Source organism: Mastigoproctus giganteus, chromosome 8 (genome assembly GCF_048544385.1).
Source record: "Mastigoproctus giganteus isolate SK-2022 chromosome 8, ASM4854438v1, whole genome shotgun sequence".
Taxonomy (NCBI): domain Eukaryota; kingdom Metazoa; phylum Arthropoda; class Arachnida; order Uropygi; family Thelyphonidae; genus Mastigoproctus; species Mastigoproctus giganteus.
In genome coordinates, this window is record NC_143582.1 from 1,360,707 (window position 1) to 1,385,766 (window position 25,060).

At 39.6% G+C, this 25,060-nt stretch overlaps 1 protein-coding gene across 1 annotated transcript in view; it reads right to left on the bottom strand.

Annotated features, from left to right (window-relative positions):
* The window catches only part of CHMP2B (Charged multivesicular body protein 2b), an 80,402-nt gene that overhangs the window by 25,537 nt on the left and 29,805 nt on the right, over positions 1-25,060 (bottom strand). The window contains exon 4 of the mRNA XM_090378874.1: positions 12,427-12,528. Coding sequence (XP_090235000.1) covers positions 12,427-12,528 — 102 coding nt within the window. The remainder of the gene's footprint in view (positions 1-12,426; positions 12,529-25,060) is intronic.

A 25,060-nucleotide genomic window follows, 5' to 3' on the forward strand; every position in this document is an offset into this window, starting at 1 on the left:
GTTGTTATGGGCCTATATGAGAGCTTGAAGGACAGGATGGATGCCCTCGAAGGATATAAATTGAGGGGCCCATCAAGCTCTCAGCTGCCCACATCAACACCAGAGCTTGCACTTGGTCATCACGCAACACAGCGGCAACCCCCAAGGCAGAATGCGCTGGTCCCACAGGAACTAGTAGTTGTTGGTGACTCTATTGTCAGGGAAACGGGGAACATATTGGGTAAAAATGATAGGTGGAACAGGACCAGGGTATGTCTGCCAGGGGCAAAGGTTGATGACGTTGTAGAGCGGATATCATCTTTTAAGGGCACAAAAGGTGATATAGTTGTACACGTTGGCACTAATGATATTAAGAGTAGAAGACCGGTGAAATTACTTAACAAGTACAGGTCATTGTTGAAAAAAATCCATGAATTAGGGTTGAATTTGAAAGTGTCTGCAATTCTGCCCAGACACAATAGGAGGGAGTATATGATAAGAGCCTTGCCGATCAATTCAGCCCTGGAAAGATTGTGCAAGGCTCAAGGGGTAGAATTTTTGTCAGCCTTGTCTGTACTTGTCAACAGGAGAGACTGCTTCTACAGGGATGGGATATACTTAAATAGAAAGGGTGCAAGAATATTTGATGATGGTGTCGAGGCAGTGTTAGGTGGGTCGGAAAACTGCCAGTTTGGGGGGATAAGGACTAATAGATTAATAGTAGCCACTGGCAGAGGTAAAAGTGATTCTTGCACTGTTTCTATTGAAATGAGCAGCAGCCTGGAAAACAAGATGCAGGATATTTCAGAGACTGCTGGGAGTCATCGCGGAACAAGTAAACACATGGGTTGTGTTGGGGCAGCTAAGAATAAGAACAGATGCATGTATAATGTATACTTGCACATACAATGCTAGGAGATTGGTAAATAAATTTGATGAATTTGAGGTATTGCTCAAAACATCAAAGGTAGATATTGTTGGGATATCAGAGACGTGGTGTCACACAGATATAAGGAATGCAGAACTGGAATTTGGGGAAAACAATGTGTACAGAAAAGATAGAGAAGGGAGAAGGGGGTTATGCTATTAGTTAAGAAACACATAAAATCCAAGGAAGTGAAGCCAGTCGACATTGATGGACAGGGCAGTGTCCAGTCACTTTGGTGTGACATAAGCATAGGGAAATCAAAATTGAGAGTAGGAGTGTGCTATAGGCCTAATGACTCTGATGAGTATAATAAGATACTGTACAGTGAAATAGAGTGGGCCAGTAAATCAGACAGTCTTATAATGGGGAATTTTAATTTCCCAGATATTGACTGGAATTTGTGGGTTGGTCACTCACACACTAGTAAGGCTTTTGTGGATTTATTGGATGACTGTTTTCTACATCAGCATGTTCGGGAGGCAACTAGAGGGAACAATACTCTTGTTCTGATTATCAGTAGTGATTTCTCATGCATTAAGAATCTGCAGATAAAGGAACCACTAGGTGGCAGTGATCACAGTGTGCTGAAGTGGGATTTACTCAAGGAGGTAACTACCATCAGAGATAAAGGGAAGGGTTTTTGCTTTCGTAAAGGCAACTACGATGGTCTGAGACAGTATTTAAATTCTATTCAATGGGACCAACTGATAATGTTACCAACAGCAAATTCAAAATGGGAAGCATTCAAAGAACTTATCTTGGAAGCTACCAGGCTTTACATAGCAACTAAGAAATATTGTTCAAGGTTCAGGCCTAAATGGATGTCAGATGAACTAATGAGACATATGGCAGAGAAGAAAAATGCATGGGATACATACATACAAATTAATGGGTGACATGGAAGCCTATGATAGATATAAGCTGGTCTGTACCCAAGTCACAAAGGAGATTAGGCAGGCAAAGGCAGATTATGAGAAATCCTTGGCAAAGGATGCAAAGAAAAACAACAAGGAGTTCTTTACTTATGTAAACTCTAGAAGGAAGGGGATGAATCAGATTGGTCCACTTGATATCGATGGTTCAACTGTTCATGATCCTGCTCAGGTAGCTAACAAACTAAATGAATATTTTGCATCGACATTCACACATGAGGAGTTATTCAGGAAGGGGAATGCCATAGGTGAAGTAAACACTGACAGTGAGCTAGATGATTTTGTAATAACTGAGAGGAAAGCGGAGGAGAAATTGTTGAGGACAAACATAAAAAAGGCACCTGGGGTGGATGGGATCTATCCAGTTATATTAAAGGAGGCAGCAAAGGAAGTAAGCAAATCCTTGGCCATAATTATGAGAGCTTCTTTGGACTCAGGAGAGGTACCCATAGACTGGAGATGTGCAAATGCAACCCCAATTCACAAAGGAGGATCAAAGGCTGACACAAGTAATTATAGACCTGTTAGTTTAACTTCTGTTCCAGGAAAATGGAAAACACTGCAGGATCATCTAGACAAGAATTCAGTTATAGCTCAGACACAGCATGGTTTTGTTAAGGGAAGGTCTTGCCTGACCAATTTGATTGGATACTATGATGTAGTCACAAAGAACTGGATGCAGGGAATAACTTTGATATTATATATTTGGATCTTAGAAAGGCTTTTGATACTGTTGCACATGGAAGACTGCTGCAAAAATTGGAGCAGTGTGGCATTGGTGGCAAATTGCTGGTATCGATAAAGGGATGGTTGAGTGGCAGAAGACAGAGTGGTCAACTTGGACTAATGTTATTAGTGGAGTTCCACGGGGTTCAGTGTTGGATCCATTGTTGTTTTCTGTATTCATAAATGATATTGATGATGGTATATCAAGCTTAATGTCCAAGTTTGCAGACGATACAAAGGTTGGCAGGGTTGTTAAGGACACTACTGATGCTGTGCTGCTGCAAAAGGATCTGGAAAAGTTGAGCAGATGGGCTGAGAGGTGGCAAATGAAGTTTAACATTGACAAATGTGAAGTACTATATATGGGAAACAGTAATCCCAGAGCAGCATATCAACTCTGTGGTACTACACTGACAGTGGTTGAGAATGAAAAGGACCTGGGGGTATTTGTGCAGGCAGATATGAAGTTCTCTGAGCAGTGGAGACGAGCTGCAAGAGTAGCTCATTGTGTCTTTTCAATGATATACAGGAATTTTTCTAGCAAGGATAGGGAGATGATTATTCCCTTGTATAAGGCAATGGTCAGGCCACACCTTGAGTACTATACAGGTCTGGAGGCTTCATTTCAAGAAGGACTTAGAGCTGCTGGAACGAGTACAGAGAAGGGCAACAAGCTTAGTGAATGGAACAAAGGGTTGCTTTTACGAAGAAAGGCTCAAGTTTTGCAAATTACAGAGTCTGGAGACTAGGCACCGGCAAGGTTTTTTTTTTTTTTTTTTTGGTAGTTGTTGCCACATCGGCTTCTGTGGCCATAATGCACCTGCCAAGGCCTATGCGCCAACAACTACCAAAAAAAAAAAACGGCAAGGTGATCTGATAGAGGTGTATAAGACCTTGAATGGTTGAGCATGCTCAATGCCGATGGGATTCTTCCTCTTGCTCAGAATAATCACCTGAGAGGGCATAAATTCAAAATGAGGAAAGACAGATGTAGGATAGATGTGCAGAAATTTGCCTTTAGCCAACGGGTAGTTGGTTGGTGGAACAGACTTCCATCACTTGTTTTGGAAGTTGATCGCCTAAACAAATTTAAGGCTCAGCTGGACAGGTATTTTGAACAAACGGAGAGTGTGGTGTTTTTTTTTTTTTTTTTTTTGGCTGATGCTGAATAAGCAAGCTTATTCAGCATCATAAATATGGTAACTATGCATGCCATTTCTTCTAAAATAGAGAAGATGGAAAAAAGGAACCTGAAAGTAATTTTTTTTTTGCTAACTAAAGGAGGTGATATACTTTAATCATCTTGAGAAAGTTAGAAATGCTTGAGACATTTGTTTCATTGTTTAAAAGTGAGGTAAGTTTAGGATCTTTTGTTGTGGCTGAAGTGCAAAGATTCTGACATTCTCTTGTATATTTTGTGCATTCAACCAGAATGTGTTTCACTGAGAGGATTGTATTACAGTGATGAATTTGAGGGGGTATCTCTCCTCTTAAAAGATAACCATGAGTGATATTTGTGTGGCCTATTCACAGACAAGCCAATATTACCTCCTGATGTCGGACTGAACTAAAGCTGGAAGGCCATCACTCAAGGTTTGGCTTGATACTTCGAAGTTTATTATTAGGTTGATTTTCCCATGATAACTGCCATTGGCACATGCATTTTTCCTGGATTATTGGTCGATAGTCTTGATGAGGCACTTTCCACGTGTTTTCGGGTGTAGGTGAGCTAATCTGGCAGCATTGTCCGCTAGTTCATTTCCAGGAATTGCCATATGTCCTTGGACCCAGAAGTGTATGTTTTTCCCAAGTATGTAAAGAGCTGACTATTCTTTTCACGACTGGGTGGGTGATGTTCATGGTGTTTTTTAGTGCTTGAAGTGCACTTAAAGAATCTGTGAAAATTATGCTGTTGTTAATATCAGAAGACTCAATACGATTCAGTGCAACCTGAATTGCTGTTAGTTCGGCGGAAAATATGCTGAACTCACGTGATAACTGATAAGCTAATATAATGTTTGGAAAAACTGCGGCGATTCCAACGTGGACATCATTCTTTGATCCATCAGTATGTACTATGAAAAAGCTGGGAAACTGGTCCAATACTGCATGGTATAGTTGCAAGAAGTTTGCTCTATGCAATGTAGATTTATTCCATTCATGCAGATGTAAGTCACATGAGGGCGGAATGATATTCTAAGGAGCAAGAGAAGATGGGAGGCTATGTGCCACATTGTCTAAGGTTAAATTTAGTTCTTCTAAGAGGTGTTTTATTCTCATACTCAAAGGACGACTAGCACATTAGGGCAGTTTTGGTATAACCTGCTGTGCTGTGATGTGAAAAGTATCTGCCAGTTTGGGTGTTCTGGCATAGATCTAATTTTATAGGCATAATGTAGTATCAGTTGTTGTCGCCTGATCGAGAGAGGAGGTTCGTGTGCTTCAGCATATAAGCTATGTATTGGAGACATGCGATATGCTCCTAAAGCAACGTGTAGTCCACTATGATGGATAGGGTCAAGCCAGCGAAGGGCACTAGGTCTTGCTGAACTATATACTGGTGCTCCGTAGTCAAGTTTCGATCTTATTAATGCTCTATATAACTGTAATAAAGTAAGGCGATCAGCTCCCCAATTAGTTGCAGAGAGAACCTGGATGATATTTAGTTTTTGTTGACATGATGTTCTTAGTCTTTTGATATGCTCAACGAAAGTGAGTTTATGGTCTAAAGTGATTCCTAAGAACTGTATGCTGGGATGAACTGCTATTGGTTGGCGATTCAGTTGTAGCTTCGGATTGGGATGGAGTTTGCGTTGGCGGCAAAAATGGATGCATAATGTTTATTCCGGGCAAAGTTGAAATCCATTAGTCTGAGCCCACGAACAGATCTTAGTTATTGCCCCTTGCGACTGTCTCTCAATAGTATTCATGTTTTTCGCATGACACCAAATACTAAGGTCGTCTACAAACAGTGCTTTATCAATAGTGTTTGGAATTTGTCTGGCAATGGTGTTTAATGCAATTATAAAAAGTGAAGCACTGAGTACAGAGCCTTGAGGAACTCCTTCTTGTGAAAAAACTTGGGACAGTGAGGTTTTAAATCGAACCTGGAATGTACGCTTGCATAGGAAATTCTGTATGAAAATCGGAAGGTGAACCCCGAAGTCCATGGCGATGTAATTCACGGAGTATTCCACACTTCCACGTGGAATCATAGGCCTTACTGATATCAAAGCAGACTAACACATTCCAATCTGAGGAATGCATTCCGAATGGAATTCTCTAGTCTGACTAGTATATCTAGAGTAGATCTGTTTTGTCGAACTCCAAATTGTGCAGAATGTAGCAGATTGAAATTTTCAAGGTACCAGATCAGTCGGCAGTTCACCATCTTTTCGAGAATTTTGCAAATGCAACTGGTCAAGTCGATTGGTCTATAATGAGTGGGATTTTTAGGGTCTTTACCTGGTTTAGGGAAGGCAAGGACCATAGCATGATGCCATTGATTAGGGAATTTATCTTCCAGGAAGAGTCTATTGAATAGATGAAGAAGTGACTGTAATGATTCGGTACTTAGTTTCTGTATCATGGAATAATGAATATTATCTGGTCCAACAGCACTGCGTCTAGATGTTGACAAGGCTCTATGTAATTCATGGATGGTAAAAGGTAAGTTGTATTGTTCATCTCCTTTTGAAGAGAAGTTTAACTTTTGTTTTTCTAAACTTGTTTTTAATCTCCTGAAGGTCAGTGTATAACTTTCTATTGCTGATGTTTTTGCAAAGGTTTCACCTAGTATATTGGCAATTCCAGCAGGATCATTTACATTCTGCCCTCTCCATTCCATGATGGGTAGAGGTATCGTTTTATATTTGCCATTCATTTTTCTGATTGCTTTCCAAATTTTGTGTCGGTGCTGCTTGATTGATAGTCGAAGTGAAGCGGATCCAAGCAGCCTTTTTATTGAAGCGTCTAACATATCTCGCTCTTGCTCTAGCGCGCTTATATTGAATGAGATTGGTTGTAGTTGGACTCCGGCGAAAAGAATTCCAAGCTTTGCTTTGCTCTTTTTTAGCCACAAGGCATTCATCACTCCACCAGGTTTTTGGATGAATCGGTAAGTTTGATGAGGATTTCAGCACGGTTTGTTCTGCTGCATGTAATATCGTTTTTGTGACATAGTCAAATGCTTCATCAGTTGTGGAATTTTGGATTATTTCGGGATCAAGCTTAGTTAGTTTTTTATAGGACTGCCAATCTGCTTTATCAGTGAGCCAATGTGGAATTTTAGTAGGATGATGAGAGGGCTTATTAAGTAATTCAATTATTATGGGGAAATGATTGCTATGTAGTGGATCGTTGTTTATCGTCCACTTTAGAGTAGGATATAAGGTTGCTAAACAGATAGACAAGTCTATTGCAGTACTTGTTCCTGAAGGAAGGTGAACATATGTAGGTGAACCGTCATACGTCATAATGAAGGTGAACCGTCATTTAGAAGAAGGAGGTTGTTATTGTCTAGACACTGTTCAATTAGTTTTCCTCTTTGATCAATTTTGTTGTTACTCCATAGAGTGTGATGACCATTTAAGTCTCCCAGAATAAGGAAAGGTGTTGGGAGTTGAGCTATAAGATTGTTGAGATCATTTTGTTGGAAGGTATAGTTTGGTGGGATGTATAAGGAGCAGATTGTCATATGGATCAGCTACATGGACTGCTATTGCCTCGAGGGGGGAGCAAGACCTGTTTGGTAGGAATATGTGGGTTTGTTAAAATAGCTACACCACCACGTGCAATATTCTGATCGGTTCTGTCTTTTCTAATAATGTTATAACGAGACAGTTTTGGTGTATTTTGGGGTTTGAAATGAGTTTCTTGAAGGCAGAGACAAATTGGTGAGTATTTACAGGAAAGATTGTATAGGTCATCGATATTGGCACGGAATCCACGACAATTCCACTGTATTATTCTGTTCATTATTTATCTCTTATTAGACTTTCTGAGCGTTTTTGGGTTGCTGAGGTTTTCTGTTTTTCACTTTTGTTTTTATCTTTTTTTGGGAAGGAAGGCCTTTCGGTGTCCATGTCTTCTTCAACAAAAATTTGAAGGACAGGGTCATCTGCTGATTTTTCTTTAGTGTCCATTTGTTGTTGGTGACGATATGTTTTTCTTTGAGTCGTTGATCCAGAGTGTGGAGGTTTTCTTGTGGTGTGGTAGTTGGTGTATTGACTGCTTGGGTTTGAGTTGCACTGTACAAAGATTTTACGTAATTCGAGAAAGACTCTTCTGGGGGTACTGTTAGTTCAGTTTGCGATGCGGTTGATTGGAATTTTTTGGTGGCTTGGGCATACGTAGGTCTGTTTGCATGAGTTGGTGGTGAGATGATTCTTTTTGCTTCTTGGTAAGAAACATTATGCTCAGTTTTATATTTCTGGATAAGTTTCTCACTTTTCCAGCACTCACATGTTCTAGCATAAGTGGGATGATCTTTTTTGCAATTTGGACATACTGATTGAGGAGCATTACAGTTTTTGCAATCGTGTTCAACTGAACCATACTTTGCGCAAGTAGGGGTTCCCCAGCAAGCTGTCTGGGAATGTCCATACTTCTGACATCGGAAACACCGTAGGGGGTTTGGGACATATGGTCTGACATTACATACCAGATATCCGGCCTTAATAGATGATGGACAATTCGGTGTATTAAAGGTCAAGATCAGATTGCGGGTAGGGATCAGATTGCCATCTTTTCTGGTGGAAATTCTCTTGACATGAATAATTCCTTGTTCTTTCAGTTCTTCTAGCATTTCTTCTTCAGATACATCTAGTAAGTCCCAGTCTGAGATCACTCCTTTAGAGGTGTTCAGTGATCTGTGGGGCGTTACAGTTACTGGGAGTCCTGCAAAGAAATTAGTTTTCAGAAGTCGCTCATTGGCATTAGATGTCTCAATGAGAATATCTCCTGATCTGAGTCTTTTTACGGATTTCGGATATCCTGCTCTACTTTTCAATTCCTTTTGAACTCTAAATGGAGAAAGTTTGCCAACTGCATTCTCACCAGTTGAATGGATGATCAGATAGGTTGGAATTGGAAAGGTCTCTGGCTCAGTTTTTTGGCGCTTTGCAGTTCCTGCTGTGGAACTATCTTTCTTTTTTGATATCTGGGTTGTGTCTAGATAAGTCTGAGTTTGATTTACTCGTGATATGCTCTTTTTGGCCCCGGGAGATTGTCTTTTTCTCCCAGGTTACCAGCCCTGCCACGTGGAGGCAAGAGCGGTGCCACCTAGTGACCCAAGCGAAGAAAAGGGTTAGTATTAACTAAAAATAAAAGAGGGATTAAAGAAAGGTGGCTTTCCTTTCTAGGTTATAGTATTTGAATATATCTATTTAATTATAATATTCAGGAGTTATCGGACTTTCGAAACTCGGGAGAAACGTATTTACAGTTAAGCATACTAGATAATCACTCTGGAAAGGCGCTGTGGTCACTAATATCGCTTGGCACTCGGGGCCAAAGTGGAATGCAATGTGCTATCATCAGGAAAGCTATGGATAGGATTTCTGGTTTGTTTGTTTGTTTGTTATTTGGTTTTTAGGAGCATTAACAACTAAGGCCATATTGCTCCGGGATATGCGGTGGTCATTCCCTGACCTTTCCGCATCCTCCGTATTTGGTGGTGACGGGCTCGAACCCCGGTCTAATCAAGAAGCGTATGCTACGCACTGCTGCTCCTTCCCACCTGGCTACGGAGGTGCCAGGATTTCTGGTCAATACAAAGTCATTAACATACAAGAGGAAAAGAGTGGGGGAAAAGAATTGAACCTTGGGGGACACCAGCATTGGTGAGAAGTTAGAAGACAGAGAGCCATCTACCATCACCCTCAGTGAGCGGTCAGAGAGAAAACTGGATAACCAATTACAAAAAACAGTTGGCAAACCATAAGATGGAAGCTTATTTAGAAGACCTTTATGACAAATGCGATCAAAAGCCTTTGAGATGTCAAGAGCAACTGCTTATGTTTCGCCAAAATTTTCATTTGAATTTGTCCATAAATGGGTAACGTAAGCTGGAATATCACCAGTGGATCGACACTGACAGAATCCATACTGGCAATTTTTGATTAGATGGAAGGTTTCTAGATAGTTTAAGAGTTGGCAGTTAACTAATTTCTTCATTACTTTAGAAAGACTAGAAGTAATTGCAATGGGACGATAATTGAATGGGAGGATTTGTCATCCTTTTTTTAGGAACTGGCTGGATGTGAGCAAATTTCCAAGCAGAAGGAAAAACACCTTTGGAATAAGAAAGTGAAAATAGGTGGCAAAGAACAGGGATAAGTTCTGGAGTGCAGTTTTTTGAGAAGTCGGGAAATACCACCATCAGGACATGGAGCTTTCTTAGCATCAAAACTTGTCAAAATCCTTCTAACATCCTTTTGACAGAAGACCATAGGAAGCATTGAATGGAGTGTGCTGGGAATGGTAGGAGGTGTTTTACCAAGATCATTAATACATGAGTTGGAAGAAAAATGGGATTCTAGCAGGTCAGCTTTATCCTTGGCTGAAGTGGCAATAGAACCATATTGTTTTGACAGAAGTGAGAACAGAGATGGGTAAAATTTGCAGCCAATAGTTTTGGCAAGAGACCAGAATGCTTGGCTACCATTAGGGTAAGAAGCAAGTTTTCTACTCTTAGCCTGTTCAAAATTTAGTTTGGACTGATTAATAACTGCTTTACAATTGTTGGGAGCTTTGGTGTAGGCGGAAAATGAAAATGAAGAATTGGAAACAAGCCAATTACAATATGCAACATTCTTCTCTTGAACAGCCTTAGAACATTTATTATAAAATCTAGGTTTAGATAAAGGACAAGATTTTAAGGTGGAGCGTGGAATAAAGGATTCCATTAATACAAGAATAATTTCACTGATACGATCTGAGCAAACATTGACATTAGAAGTTTTGAAACAGTAATCAGACTAAGGAAAAGAAGAAAAGAAATCACACAGGTCATCCCAATTTTCTTTTTGTAGCGCCAAACAACACGGGGTTGGTATTAGCCATGAGATAAAGGCTCCATTGGAGAAGAGACGATCACCAAGTTGTGATGTGAAATTTTAATGGTGGTTTAATGGTGCACTAGCAACTAAGCTCATAATAAGCCAAGTCAAGATGAAAACACATTACAAATATATATATTTGGTAACTTCATAAATAGGTTACCATGTCAAAAGAAGGAAATATATATCAAAAACGAAAAAAAAAAAGGATAAATTCAAATATAAGCATATAAATTAATAGACTTTAAAAAGTAAAAAAAAAAAAAAAAAAACCCATCAGATACTTTGTCATCTAACATCTGGCTGTGTAAATGGTTAAAGATTAATAAAATCCGTAAAACAAATGTTGTACAATGGTAAAAAGTGTACAATCCATAAAATTATGAATAATGGTTAAATAGTTTCACAATTCTCACACACAGAGAATTGTGAAATTTACTGTGTTCACATAGATGGGGGTCAATCTGCCCACAGATGAAAGAGTGTGAGATTGTCAGATGACTGTGACCCGTGCAAAGCCGAGCAAGAACAACTTCCTCTCTTTGGATCCTGCATAGACTGGAGGATCAGGCAGGGACTTCAATTTGAAAGTGTATTGCAAGGACAACTGTTTATGTTGAAGAGAAAAAGATGACTCATTTGCTTCAATGTAGAGGCACTGGACAGGAGATGTATGAAATGTTCCAATGAAAGTGCAGATGGCATAGGAAGGGACTGAACCATCAAAGTGCACTATCTCTAGCAAAAACATAAACCTGGAAACCAAATAGAGTTTAGAATAGATAAAAGCCTAGTATGGAGAGAGTAGGGTACAGCAATCTGCAGCCTACAAAGTTTATGAAAGGGCACAAAAGATGTTAAGCCCTTTGGTGCATGTTGTTGTTTTTTTATTTTTTTTATTTTGGTAGTTGTTGGCGCATTGGCTTCTGTGGCCATAATGCACCTCCCAAGGTTTTTGCAGTACTTTGATCCAAGCCACGACCTTTGGGTTGCCAGGGTGCATGTTGTCCTTAGCTGAAAAATATGATGTAGAAATGTCAGCTTCTTGTCTAAAGTCCCACGAATTTGACTTTGGCTACCACTAAGATGCTGTTTTTCCCAAGCCTTCATTCTGAATCAGGATGAAGATTACATTTGCAAAAAAAGTGAACACAAACAGTCATCTGTGAAAACCTGAACCCATTAGCTAATAACCAATATGTAAGATGATCAACTGCTTTCTGCAGTTGCCTTTCAATGGTCCTCATATTACATGAATGAGAAAATATCGTAACATCACTGTAAAATATTGCTGTTGAACTCTAGGCATTTTCTATTCTCAGCATACTTATGGCTGCAACACACACCAAAGTGCCAGAGTACAAGAGCACTTAAATAAAATGACATCTCAATTATCATTAAGCTGTCATTTTATTTAAGCTATCAACTTCCACAACGACAGATGGAAGTTTGTTCCAGCAATCTATTTGCTGGCTAAGGGCATTTGCCAGATTTTTTTTTTTTGGCTAGGGGCTGCTTTACTCAATAAAAAAAAAATGAATGGCTAAAGGCAATTTCCGCACATCTATGCTACAACTGAATTGGATTAGAAATATAACTGAAGAAAATTACAATTTTCAAAATAATTTTTTACCATTAATAGTTACATTTTTAACTTATTAAATGGTTATATTTCTATAATGTTTAATATCAGAAGAATATTTAAAGTAATACGATTTTAAAACAAAGGGTTTTCTTATCCAGAAAAATAAATTTTAGCTAACCTTAAAAAAAAAAAAAAAATAAATAAATAAATAAATACCCTTGACTGTGCTCCAACAGAGTGAACTTTGGAAGATGCAGAGTATGTCCTTGCCTTCTGTTTCCTGACTTGCACTAACTGCTTGGCTAAGACAGTACAAAGCTGTAGCCAAAAATTCCGTGATTTAGCACAAGTAAGCATAATTCACTCCAAGTACATATGATAAATAATTAATATTTTAAACAAAATTAATTTAACTTTTCTAATAATATACAAAAACAGAAATAGTTGTACTATAATTAAAATCACTGATAAGATTGTGTTAAGTCTTAAGTTGCTTCCTATGTGACACACAAGGAGTAATAAACAGTTATATGCTGTCAAATTACAGAAAATGTTGAAATTCTAATTACATGTTTGGCTCTCTTATCATTTATTTATATACAAAGAACATTTTAAAAGCTTACAACAATATATTATAATAACCTTCCAGAGATGAGAGAGCATGGAACATCCTATCATAATCAGTACTCTTATATCAAAGTTCTTATATGGAAGTTCTGTTCAGAAGTGGACAGGTTACTGGCATCCAGTCTAAGATGATGTTGACTTTTTTTTTTACAACTTTCTTTTTTTTCCAAATGTGCAAGATAATACAAATTTGAACTTACATCATTAAAGGAAATGATATCAAAAGTGTTCAAATGTTTGCAGGCAATTTTTTCTAAAAGAGATGCTAAATGAAATTTATCACAGATCATTTGATCTGCCATCTTTTGTTATGATTCACAAACAAATGACAAACATCAGTGTTTGCCAGATGATGTTTAGAAGTACTGTCACTGTAGTAGTAATGGCAAATGATGTAAGAAAGCAAGCTTGTATAGCATCAGCCAAAAAAAAAAAAAAAAAACCTACACAGTTCACCCATCTACCCATCTGTAACCTCCAAGAACCTGTCTAGTTCTTTTTGAATTTATTCAACCCATCCACTTCCACAACAACAGATGGAAGCCTGTTCCAACAATCCATCACTCGCTGGCTGAAGGAAAACTTCCACACATCTATCCTGCAACCATCCTTCCTCAACATGAATTTATGCCCACACACTTGGTTAGTCTTAGTCTCAGCAAGTGGAAGAATGCCATTAATGTTCAGCTTACTCAATCCATTCAAGGCTTTAAACGCCTCAATCAGACCTCTCTACAGGTGCCTAGTCTCGAGATGCTGCAATTTTCAGAACTGAAGCCTTTCTAGGTATGAGCACCTTTTTTTTTCCATTCACCAGTCTGGTTGCCCTTATGTACAGCCCTCAGATGTACATCCTTCCTAAAGCGAGGTGTCCAGACCTGTATACAGTACTCAAGATATACAGTACCCTGTATACGGTACCTAACCATGGCCTTATACCAAAGGATAATCATCCCCTTATCCCTGCAAGCAAATTTCTACATATCATTGACAAAACCCCGTGAGCTGTCCTGGCAGTATGTCGGCACCGCTCAGAGAATTTACTGGCTTTTCATCAGCTGGCCAGTGGTCTCTATTAGCAAACTTATGCCAAATGAAACTTTCATTTAAACGTATAACTATTATCTGTACTATAACAGTACTATAGGACTGTCTTGGGGAAGGAGGCATTTCAGTAATTAAAATCAAATAAAATTTGTAATATTTACTGTGTTCAATTTTTGATCACAGAAATCATTCTACTCCCACTGAATGATCAAGGTCAAGTATTCAGCATTAAGGCTGGTGTTGGTTTCTGTCAGTAAACATATGCCAAAAAGTGTTAATAATTCTTAGGTGGTAGATGACTTTCATCAACTGGTGAAATACCACCACTTTGCTTATTGGAGGCTTGAAGTGGTGAAACCCATGTTTAGTCTCTAGAGCAAAGTTTCCGGCATTCCCCTCCCCCCATACTTCTCCTTCAACCCATGCACGGTACTAAGTACTATAGGTTTGGATACCTTTCGTGTTTGGGGTTTTCATAAAAAAAAAAAAAAAAAAAATGTATTTTGTTTAAGTGAATAGCCAGATGGTACATGGAAATAATATTTTCATTTAAACACGAAATGGCAGTAGCAAAAACAACAATAACAATTATTATGCATAACTTGAACTACAAGAAATGAAACAGAACACAATAAAGCATACAAATTTTTGTTTGATTTCAACTACTGCTTTGAAATATCCACCCACAATCATACTATAATTATAATACTATACTGTGGCAAACATACCCATTTGAGGGTTAAAGTACACATAACAGTTATATATAAAAGTTTTTATATATATATATATTTTTTTTTTGTTAGTTGTTGGCGCATCGGCTTCTGTGGCCATAATGCACCTCCCAAAGTTTTTGCATTTACTCTGATCCAAGACCGAGGCAGGATTCGAACCTGTGATCTTTGGGTTGCCAGGCAGGCACTTTACCCACCCGGCTATACATTTTTATACAGAAGTGTTTTATTTGCATATACCACTTGGCTGCTCAATTCATATAAGATACATTCACTGTTTTGCATATACAGTAAGACCCCCGTATCTGTGGGGGATACATTCCAAGACCTACCATGGATGGCTGAAACCGCAGATATAAGCGAACACCTGCTGACCTCATATATAACTTGATTTTGTACATATATACATATAATAAAGTTTAATTGATAAATTAAACACACAGTAAGACATTACCAACATTAAATACAGTAATGATAAAGTACAGCAGACTCATGATTTACTGGGATTGGATTAACCAGGATACTTAGACTCCAAATAAAAAATAAAAATAACTGGAAATCATAAAATTCAAATAATAACTAGAATAGGTATAAACAGATATTTTGCAAGTCGTAAATAAGTGACAATAACCGGCGTTATAAGTCATCATTGGGAGATTAGTGTACCTATTATCTTGCAACTCCCGCTGTCTTCACACGTACCACTCAAAACAAAAAAAAAAAAAAGAGACCAAATGTTTAGTTTGATTTAGTGCATTGCATCAATTTTGTTCCGTCTCACTGCAAAAGGATAAATTTTGTTTCCTTATTTGCAAGGGTGGTTCAATAAAGAATTGCCCTCACCTGCTTCCACATATCGCAGAGTCAGGATATTTTGTGTGTAGCATCATACATATCTCTGTACTAAAGGTGTAAAATTTCAGCCCTGTGTCTTAATTTGTTTTTCTCTTACAGAGAGAGCTGAACATGTGACAAAGTAGCGTCATGGACAAAGTTGAACCCAACATCTATTCTTGAAGAGGAAATCTAAAGAAATCCATGAGGAGATGACTGCTGTATATAAGGATGAAGTCCCATCCTATGGCATTGTGAAGCACTGGCATAGACATTACCGTATTTAATGTTCTTGCTGATGTGGTCGGACATCGGTAGAATCTGAGCACATTCCAGGTCATTCTCATTCAGCCATTGATGACAACATGATCAGAAAAGAGGAGTCGTTAATCATGGAATATCGCTAGATATCTCTGTGTGAATTGCCCCAGGAGTTGAAGATTAGTGTGGGCTCTGTTGAAACAGTCCACGACCAACTCCATTTACGGAAATTGAGTGCAAGACGATTTCCCCGATTATTTCCAGAAGGCTGATTGATGACACAAATCACAAGAGTTTTTAGCATTGTGCCAAAAAAATGAGGAAGACTTTTCTCTTGTCTAATCACTCAGGATGAAAGTTGGATACACCATTTCGACCCTGAAAGTAAAAAGCAGTCCATGGAATGGTGACATCATGGTTCTCCCACCCCCCCAAGAAGGCAAGGGTCCAAGTGTCAGCAGGAGAAAGTTCTTGCTGACAGTGCTTTGGGATGAGAAAGGTTAATAATGACTGATTACCTGCCGAAAGGTAGAACAATTACAGGTACCTATTATGCCAACTTACTCACAAAATTACAGGACAAAATCAAAACATGTAGGCATGGCATGCTGTCCAAAGGTATGAGAATGCTTCAGGACAATGCCCCACTTCACACTTCTGAAATTGCAACAACACTTGTGGATATGAAATACTGCCCCATCCAGCCTACTCACCCAATCTTGCACCGTCGGACTTCTTGTTTCCTTTCTTCGGGGGACGAACTATCTTTACACAACTGTATTCATTAATAAAGACCACCAACAAGCTCATGGACACTCTTTCAGAGCCAGTAAGCTTCAAAAGAGCTGTCCTATTGATGTCTCAAAATTTAAATGTATAGAAGATTCATATTTCAGGTGATACTATACTATATAAAAAGATATTAGAAACTTAGAAAGAATTATGGACTATTAGCATTAGTAGAAGCACGTGATGCAAGAAAGAAGCTTATACAGCATCAGCCAAAAAAAAAAAAAAAAAAAATTCCCATTTCATTGATCCAGTCATTCCAAATGTTTGTCTAGTTCTTTCTTGAATATATTTAAGCTATCAACTTCCACAACAACAGATGGAAGTTTGTTCCAGTAATCAGCTACCTGCTATCTAAAGGCAAACTTCTGCACATCTATTCTACAACTGTCTTTCCTCAGCTTGAATCTATGCCCCCTCAGGTTTGTAATCTGAGCAAGAGGAAGAATCCCATCAGCATTGAGCCTGCTCAATCCAACCAAGGCCTTATTCACCTCAATCAGATCGCCTTGCAGCTGCCTAGTCTCCAGGAGCTGCAATTTGCAGAACTTAAGCCTTTCTTCATAAAAGCACCCCTTTGTTCCCTTCATCAGTCCTGTTGCCCTTCTCTATACTCGTTCTAGCAAATCTACATCCTTCCTAAAATGAGACTTCCAGACCTGTACGCAGTACACAAGGAGTAGCCTGACCATCGCCTTATACAAGGATAAGGAGGATAATCACTTTATCCAAATTCCTCTATATCACTGACAAGACCTCGTGGCCTACCCTCGCAGCCTGTCTGCACTGCTCAGAAAACTTACTATCTGACTGCACAATTACCCCCAGGTCTCTTTCATTCTCCACTACCCTGAGTGTAACACCACATAGCTGGTACATTTCTCTGGGGTTACTGCTATCCATATGCAGTACTTTGCATTTGTCAATGTTAAACTTCAGTTGCCACTTCTCAGGCCATCTACCCAACTTTTCCAGATCCTGTTGCAGCAGCATACTATCATTACTGTTATTAACAATACTGCCAACCTTTGTATCAATGCAAACTTTGACATTAAACTTGATATACCTTCATCAATATCATTGATAAATATACAAAACAACATTGGTCCAACACTCAACCTTGAGCGACATCACTAATAACATTAGTCCACAAAGAGCAGTCCCATTGAGCACCACTCTCTGTCTTCTCCCGCTCAACCATTCCTTTATCCATAGCAGCAGTTTGCCTCCAATGCAACACTGCTCCAATTTGTGCAGTAGTCATTCATGTGCAACAGTATCAAAAGCTTTCCTGAAATCCAATTATATGATTTCAAAAGTCAGACAAGACTTCCCCTTGACAAACTCATGCTGTTGATTGTCATTTGGTTTTTAGGAGCATTAGCAACTAAGCCATATTGCACCGAGGATATGTGGTGGTCATTCCCTGACCTTTCCACATCCTCCATATTTGGTGGTCACGGGCTCGAACCCCGGTCTAATCAAGAAGCGTGTGCACGCACTGCTGCTCATGCTCACCTGAACAACAGAGGTGCCAACAAGCCCATGCCATGTCTGAATTATTACTGCTGTCTTGTCTAGATGATCCTGAAATGCTTCTTTAACCAGTAACTCCATTATTTTCCCTGGAACAGAAGTCAAACTAAAAGTTAACTGCAGCCATTATCAACCCACCGCAGGATGGAAGCCTCCTCAACAATTCACGCTAAGGGAAATGAAACATAATCTGCCACGCTGGTCCAGTGCGGGTTGGCAGATCGATCGTATTTAGCAGTCAGGGGCTTGAACCCCTGTGTACTCAAAGAGCGTGTGCTACTGCACTCCCGCCCCTGACCACTCGGCTAAGGAAACTAACAGGTCTATAATTACTCATGTCACCCTTTGATCCCCTTTTGTGAATCAGAGATACATTTGCATATCTCCAGTCTGTGGGGACTTCCCCCGAGTCTAAGGATGCTCTCATAATATAACTGGATAGATCCCATCCACCTCAGGTGCCTTTCTTATGTATAACTTAAACAATTTCTTCTCCATTTTGCTCTCAGATATTAGCATTAGTAGAAACATTTGATGCAAGAAAGCAAGCTTATGCAGCATCAGCCAAAAAAAAAAAAAAACCCACTTCCACTTCACCCCTCTGTTCGTTCCAAATACCTGTCCAGCTGAGCCTTAAACTTATTTAGGCTATCAACCTCCACCACAAGGGATGGAAGTCTGTTCCACCAACCAACCACCCGCTGGCTAAAGGCAAATTTCCTCACGTCTATCCTACATCTGTCTTTCCTCAATTTGAATTTATGCCCTCTCAGGTGATTTTTCTGAGCTAGAGGAAGAATCCCATCAGCATTGAGCATGCTTAAACCATTCAAGGCTTTATACACCTCTATCAGATCACCTCGCTGGTGCCTAGTCTCCAGACACTGTAATTTGCAAAACTTAAGCCTTTCTTCGTAAGAGCACCCCTTTGTTCCATTCACTAATCTTGTTGCCCTTCTCTGTACTCGTTCCAGCAGCTCTACATCCTTCTTGAAATGAGGCCTCCAGACCTGTATACAGTACTCTAGGTGTGGCCTGACCATTGCCTTATACAATGGAATAATCACCTCCTTATCCCTGCTGGAAAAATTCCTGTATATCATTGACAATACTCCATGAGCTACTCTTGCAGCCCGTCTGCACTGCTCAGAGAACTTCATATCTGCCTGCACAACCACCCCCAAGTCCCTTTCATTCTCTACCACTGTCAGTGTAGTACCACAGAGTTGATACGTTGCTCTGGGGTTGCTGTTTCCCATGTGTAGTACTTTACATTTGTCAATGTTAAACTTCATTTGCCACCTCTCAGCCCATCTGCTCAACCTTTCCAGATCCTGTTGCAGCAGCATAGTGTCAGTAGTGTCCTTGACAACCCTGCCAACCTTTGTATCATCTGCAAACTTGGACATTAAGCTTGATATACCATCATCAATATCATTTATAAATACAGAAAACAATAATGGACCCAACACTGAGCCCTGAGGGACTCCACTAATAACATTAGTCCACGATGAGCAGTGTCCATTGATTACCACTCTCTGTCTTCTCCCCCTCAACCACCCCTTTATCCATAGCAGCAATTTGCCTCCAATGTCACACTGCTCCAATTTGTGTAGCAGTCTTCCATGTGCAACAGTATCAAAAGCCTTTCTAAGATCCAAGTATATAATATCAAAGTTATTCCCTGCATCCAGTTCTTTTGTGACTGCATCATAATATCCAATCAAGTTGGTCAGGCAAGACTTCCCCTTAACAAAACCATGCTGTGTCTGGGCTATAACTGAAGTCTTGTCTAAATGATCCTGCAGTGCTTCTTTAACCAGTGCCTCCATTAATTTTCCTGGAACAGAAGTTAAGCTCACAGGTCTATAATTACTTGTGTCAGCCTTTGATCCTCCTTTGTGAATTGGGGTCACATTTGCACATTTCCAGTCTATGGGTACCTCCCCTGAGTCCAAGGAAGCTCTCATAATTATGGCTAAGGGTTTGCTTACTTCCTTTGCTGCCTCCTTTAATATAACCGGATAGATCCCATCCACCCCGGGTACCTTTCTTGTGTTTATCTTCAACAGTTTCTCCTCCACTTTACTAACAGTTATTTCAAGATTCTGTAGCTTACTGCTAGAGTTGAATACACCTCTGGCATTCCCCTTGCTGAATAACTCCTCATGTGTGAATGTCGATGCAAAATATTCATTTAGTTTGTTAGCTACCTGAGCAGGATCATCAACAGTTGACCCATCAATATCAAGTGGACCAATCTGATTCATCCCCTTCCTTCTAGAGTTAACATAAGTAAAGAACTCTTTGCTGTTTTTCTTTGCATCCCTTGCCAAGGATTTCTCGTAATCTGCCTTTGCCTGCCTAACCTCCTTTGTAACTTGGTTGCATATCAACTTGTATCTATCATAGGCTTCTGTGTCATGTGTTAATTTTTAAGTATCCCATGCATTTTTCTTCTCTGCCATATGCCTCATTAGTTCATCTGACATCCATTTTGGCCAAAACCTTGAACAATATTTCTTAGTTGGTATGTAAAGCCTAGTAGCTTCCAAGATAAGTTCTTTGAATGCTTCCCATTTTGAATTTGCTGTTGGTAACATCATCAGTTGGTCCCACTGTATAGAATTTAAATACTGTCTCAGTCCATCATAGTCGCCTTTACGAAAGCAATAACCCTTCCCTTTACCCCTAATGGTAGTTACCTCTTTGAGTAAATCCCACTTCAGCACACTGTGATCACTGCCACCTAGTGGTTCGTTTATCTGCAGATTCTTAATGCATGAAGAATCACTGCTGATAATCAAATCAAGAGTATTACTCCCTCTAGTTGCCTCCCGAACATGTTGATGTAGAAAACAATCATCTAATAAATCCACAAAAGCCCTGCTAGTGTGTGAGTAACAAGCCCCCAAATTCCAGTCAATATCTGGGAAATTAAAATCTTCCATTATAAGACTCTCTGATTTACTGGACCACTCTATTTCCCTGTACAGTTCCTTATTATACTCATCAGAGTCATTAGGCCTATAGCACACTCCTACTCTCAATTTTGATCTCCCAATGCTTATGTCACACCAAACTGACTCAACACTGCACTGTCCGGCGATGTCGACTGGCTTCACTTCCTTGGTTTTTATGTGTTTCTTAACTAATAGCATAACCCCTCCCCCCTTCCTATCCTGTCTATCCTTTCTGTAGACGTTGTACTCCCCAAATTGCAGTTCTGCATCCCTTATATCTGTGTGACACCACGTCTCTGATATCCCAACAATATCTGCCTTTCATGTTTTGAGCAATACCTCAAATTCATCAAATTTATTTACTAAACTCCTAGCATTGGTGTACACGCAAGTATACCGCACCTGTTTCTATTCTTAGCTACCCTAACACAACCCATGTGTTTACTTGTACCGCAATGGCTCCCAGCAGTCTCTGAAATACCATGCATCTTGTTTTCCAGGCTTCTGCTCATTCTAATAGAAGCAGTGCAAGAATCTCTTTCACCTCTGCCAGTGGCTACTGTCAATCTATTGGTCTTTGTCTCCCCCCAAGCTAGCAGTTTTCCGACCCACCTAACACTGCCTCGATAGCATCAGCAAATATTCTTGCACCCTTTCTATTTAAGTGTATCCCATCCCTGTAGAAGAAATCTCTCCTGTTAACAAGTACAGTCCAGGCTGAAAAAAATTCTACCCCTTGAGCCTTGCACAATCTTTCCAGGGCCGAATTGATCGACAAGGCTCTCATCATATACTCCCTCCTTTCGTGTCTGGGCAGAATTGCAGACACTTTCAAATTCAACCCTAATTCTAGGCTTTTGTTCAAAATTATATAAATTTGAATATATTACAAAATCATATAATTCCCTGTTAGAGTTTGATAAATATCTGGCCCTCTCCTCCTTGAATAACTTCTGATGTGTGAATGGAGATGCAAAATACTCATTTTGTTCGGCAGCTATCTAAGAATGACCATCTACAGTCAAAGCATTGATATCATCTGACTGTAGATGGTCATTCTGCAGATAAAAGAACCACTAGGTGGCAGTGATCCGAGTGTTCTCAAGTGGGATTCACTCAAAAAGGTAACTACCATCAAGGGTAAAGGGAAGGGTTTTTGCTTTCGTAAAGGTGACTACAGTGGTCTGAGACAGTATTTAAATTCTATATGGTGGAACCAACTGTTGATGTTACCAACAGCAAATTCAAAATGGGAAGCATTCAAAGAATTAATCTTGGAAGCTACTAGGCTTTTCATACCAACAAAGAAATATTCTTCAAGATTTAGGCCTAAATGGATGTCAGGTGAACTAATTAGACATGTTACAGAGAAGAAAAATGGGATACATATAAATTAATATGTGACACAGAAGCCTATGATAGATATAAGCTGGTCTGCAACCAAATTACAAAGGAGGTTAGGCAGGCGAAGGCAGATTACGAGAAATTTTTGGCAAAGGATGCAAAGAAAAACAACAAAGAGTTCTTTACTTATATAAATTCTAGAAGGAAGGTGATGAATCAGATTGGTCCACTTGATATCGATGGTTCAACTGTTGATGATTCTACTCAGGAAGCTAACAAACTAAATGAATATTTTGCATCGACATTCACACATGCTGTACAGTTATTCACAGAGGGGAATGCCAGAGGTCTATTCAACTCTGGCAGGAAGCAAGATAATCTTGTAATAACTGAGAGTAAAGTGGAGGAGAAATTGTTGAAGTTAAACATAAGAAAGGCACCTTGACTGGATGAAATATAACCAGTTATATTAAAGGAGGCGGCAAAGGAAGTAAGCAAACCCTTAGCCATAATTATGAGAGCTTCCCTGGACTCAGGGGAGGTACTCATGGACTGGAGATGTGCAAATGTGACCCCAATCCACAAAGATGGATCAAAGGGAGACAAAGGTAACAAACCTCTGTTAGTTTAACTTCTGTTCCAGGGAAATTAATGGAGGCACTGGTTAAAGAAACATTGCAGGATCATCTAGACAAGACTTCAGTTATAGCTCGGGAAAAAGCATAGGTTTGTTAAGGGGAAGTCTTGTCTGACTAATTTGATTGGATACTATGATGTAGTCATAAAGGAACTGAATGCAAAGAATAACTCTGATATCATATATTTGGATCTTAGAAAAGCCTTTGATACTGTTGCACATGGAAGAATGCTGCAAAAATTGGAGCAGTGTGACATTGGAGGCAAATTGCTGCTATGGATAAAGGGATGGTTGAGTTGTTGTTGTTGTTGTTGTTGTTGTTGTTCGGTTTAACGACACAAGGGCTACTAAGGCCAAATTGTGTCTCTTCAGCGTTAATTGACAAAAAGCATATTGTTAGAGAAATTACGTGATATGCTTCCATATAAACCAATATGTTTTAGATATAATAAAAGTTCTTCAATATTTGCTTCATTTCCTAAGATGCGAGATAAATCAGGTGATATATTCAATTTAGAGAGAGACTGAAAATTATTTGACCGGATGGTTGAATGTAAGGGACAATCAACCAGGAAATGATGGACTGTAAGTTGCGTCTGACAGGATGGGCACTGGGGTGGGTTTTCACCCAATAATAGAAAGAGATGAGTATGGCGAGTGTGTCCAATTCTGAGTCTTGCCAGTACCACTTCCTCTCGTCTGTTTCTTCGGAAGCCAGACAGCCACAGCTTTGGATCTTCTTTTATCTGGTAAAGTTTATTGTTAGGCTCACTTTTCCAGGTCTGTGACCATTTATTGTAGCAGGCTTTGCGTACGACAGACTTAAAATCAGAGAAAGGAACCTGAGGATGTTGTGAGAGAGCGGGTTGAGGATGTTTAGCAGCAAAGTCGGCACTTTCATTTCCCGGAATGCCTGAATGGCCAGGGATCCAGCAAAAACTAATTGACCGATTGGACACACTGCAAGCAAATAGCTGGGAATGAATCTGTTTCAATGTAGGGTGAGATGTGGAGGAATTCTTACTTATGGCAGAGACAGCACTAAGAAAATCTGTGTAAATTATGGCAGATGAGATAGAAAGCTCAATTACCTTACTAAGCGCCAACTTAATGGCATATAATTCAGCTGTGAAGACACTGCAAGCAAGCGGTAGTATGGCTGAAATTGTACATAAAGGAAAAACTGCCGCAGCACCTACCATACTCTCAGTTTTTGAACCATCGGTATAAATTTTACAGGCATGGTTGTCCGTAGCATGAGCTGAATGTAACTGTCTGATATTGCAGGAAGGTATATTTTTCCCCCACTGGAGGAAGTATGTATCTTGAGAGACAGACACATATGTCCAAGGAGCAACAGGTGTAGTTGTGTCTTGGAAGATTTCATTTAAATCGACGTTCCAAGTCTGAACAAGCTCTTTGATTCTGAGGGAGGCGGGTCTATTTTCTTTTGGCTTGCTCTCAAACAAGGCTTCCCAACGTGTATTATAGAGATATTCCCAACTTGGGTGCGATGGTAGACTCTAGATCTTAGCAGCGTAGTGAAGCAGTAGTGTTTTTCTACGCAGGTGTAATGGGGGATCATGAGCTTCAATATACAGACTTTGGATCGGAGAAGTCCTGAAAGCTCCCAGCGCAGTCCTCAGAGCACTATGATGGATCATATTTAGCCGTTTTAAAGTAGTGCTCCTGGCAGAGTCATACACTGGACAACCATAATCTAAAGTGAACGGATTAAACTTCTATAAAGATGCAGTAAAGTACACCGATCAGCTCCCCAAGACATAGATGAGACCGAACGAAGTATATTCAAATGCTTTAAGCAAGAAGTTCTCAAATAAGTGATGTGAGCTTGGAAATTTAGTTTGCGGTCTAATATTAATCCAAGAAATTTAACGGTATTAACGAGAGGGATTGGAGTATTGTTTATTTGTAATTCAGGTTCAGGATGGAGAGCTCGCTTCTTGCAAAAGTGAGTGACAGTGCATTTATTTTCTGACAGTCTGTAACCGTTCCGTGAAGTCCAGGATTCTATTTTGGTTATGGCAAGTTGTAGCTGCCGTTCAATGGTATTCATACTT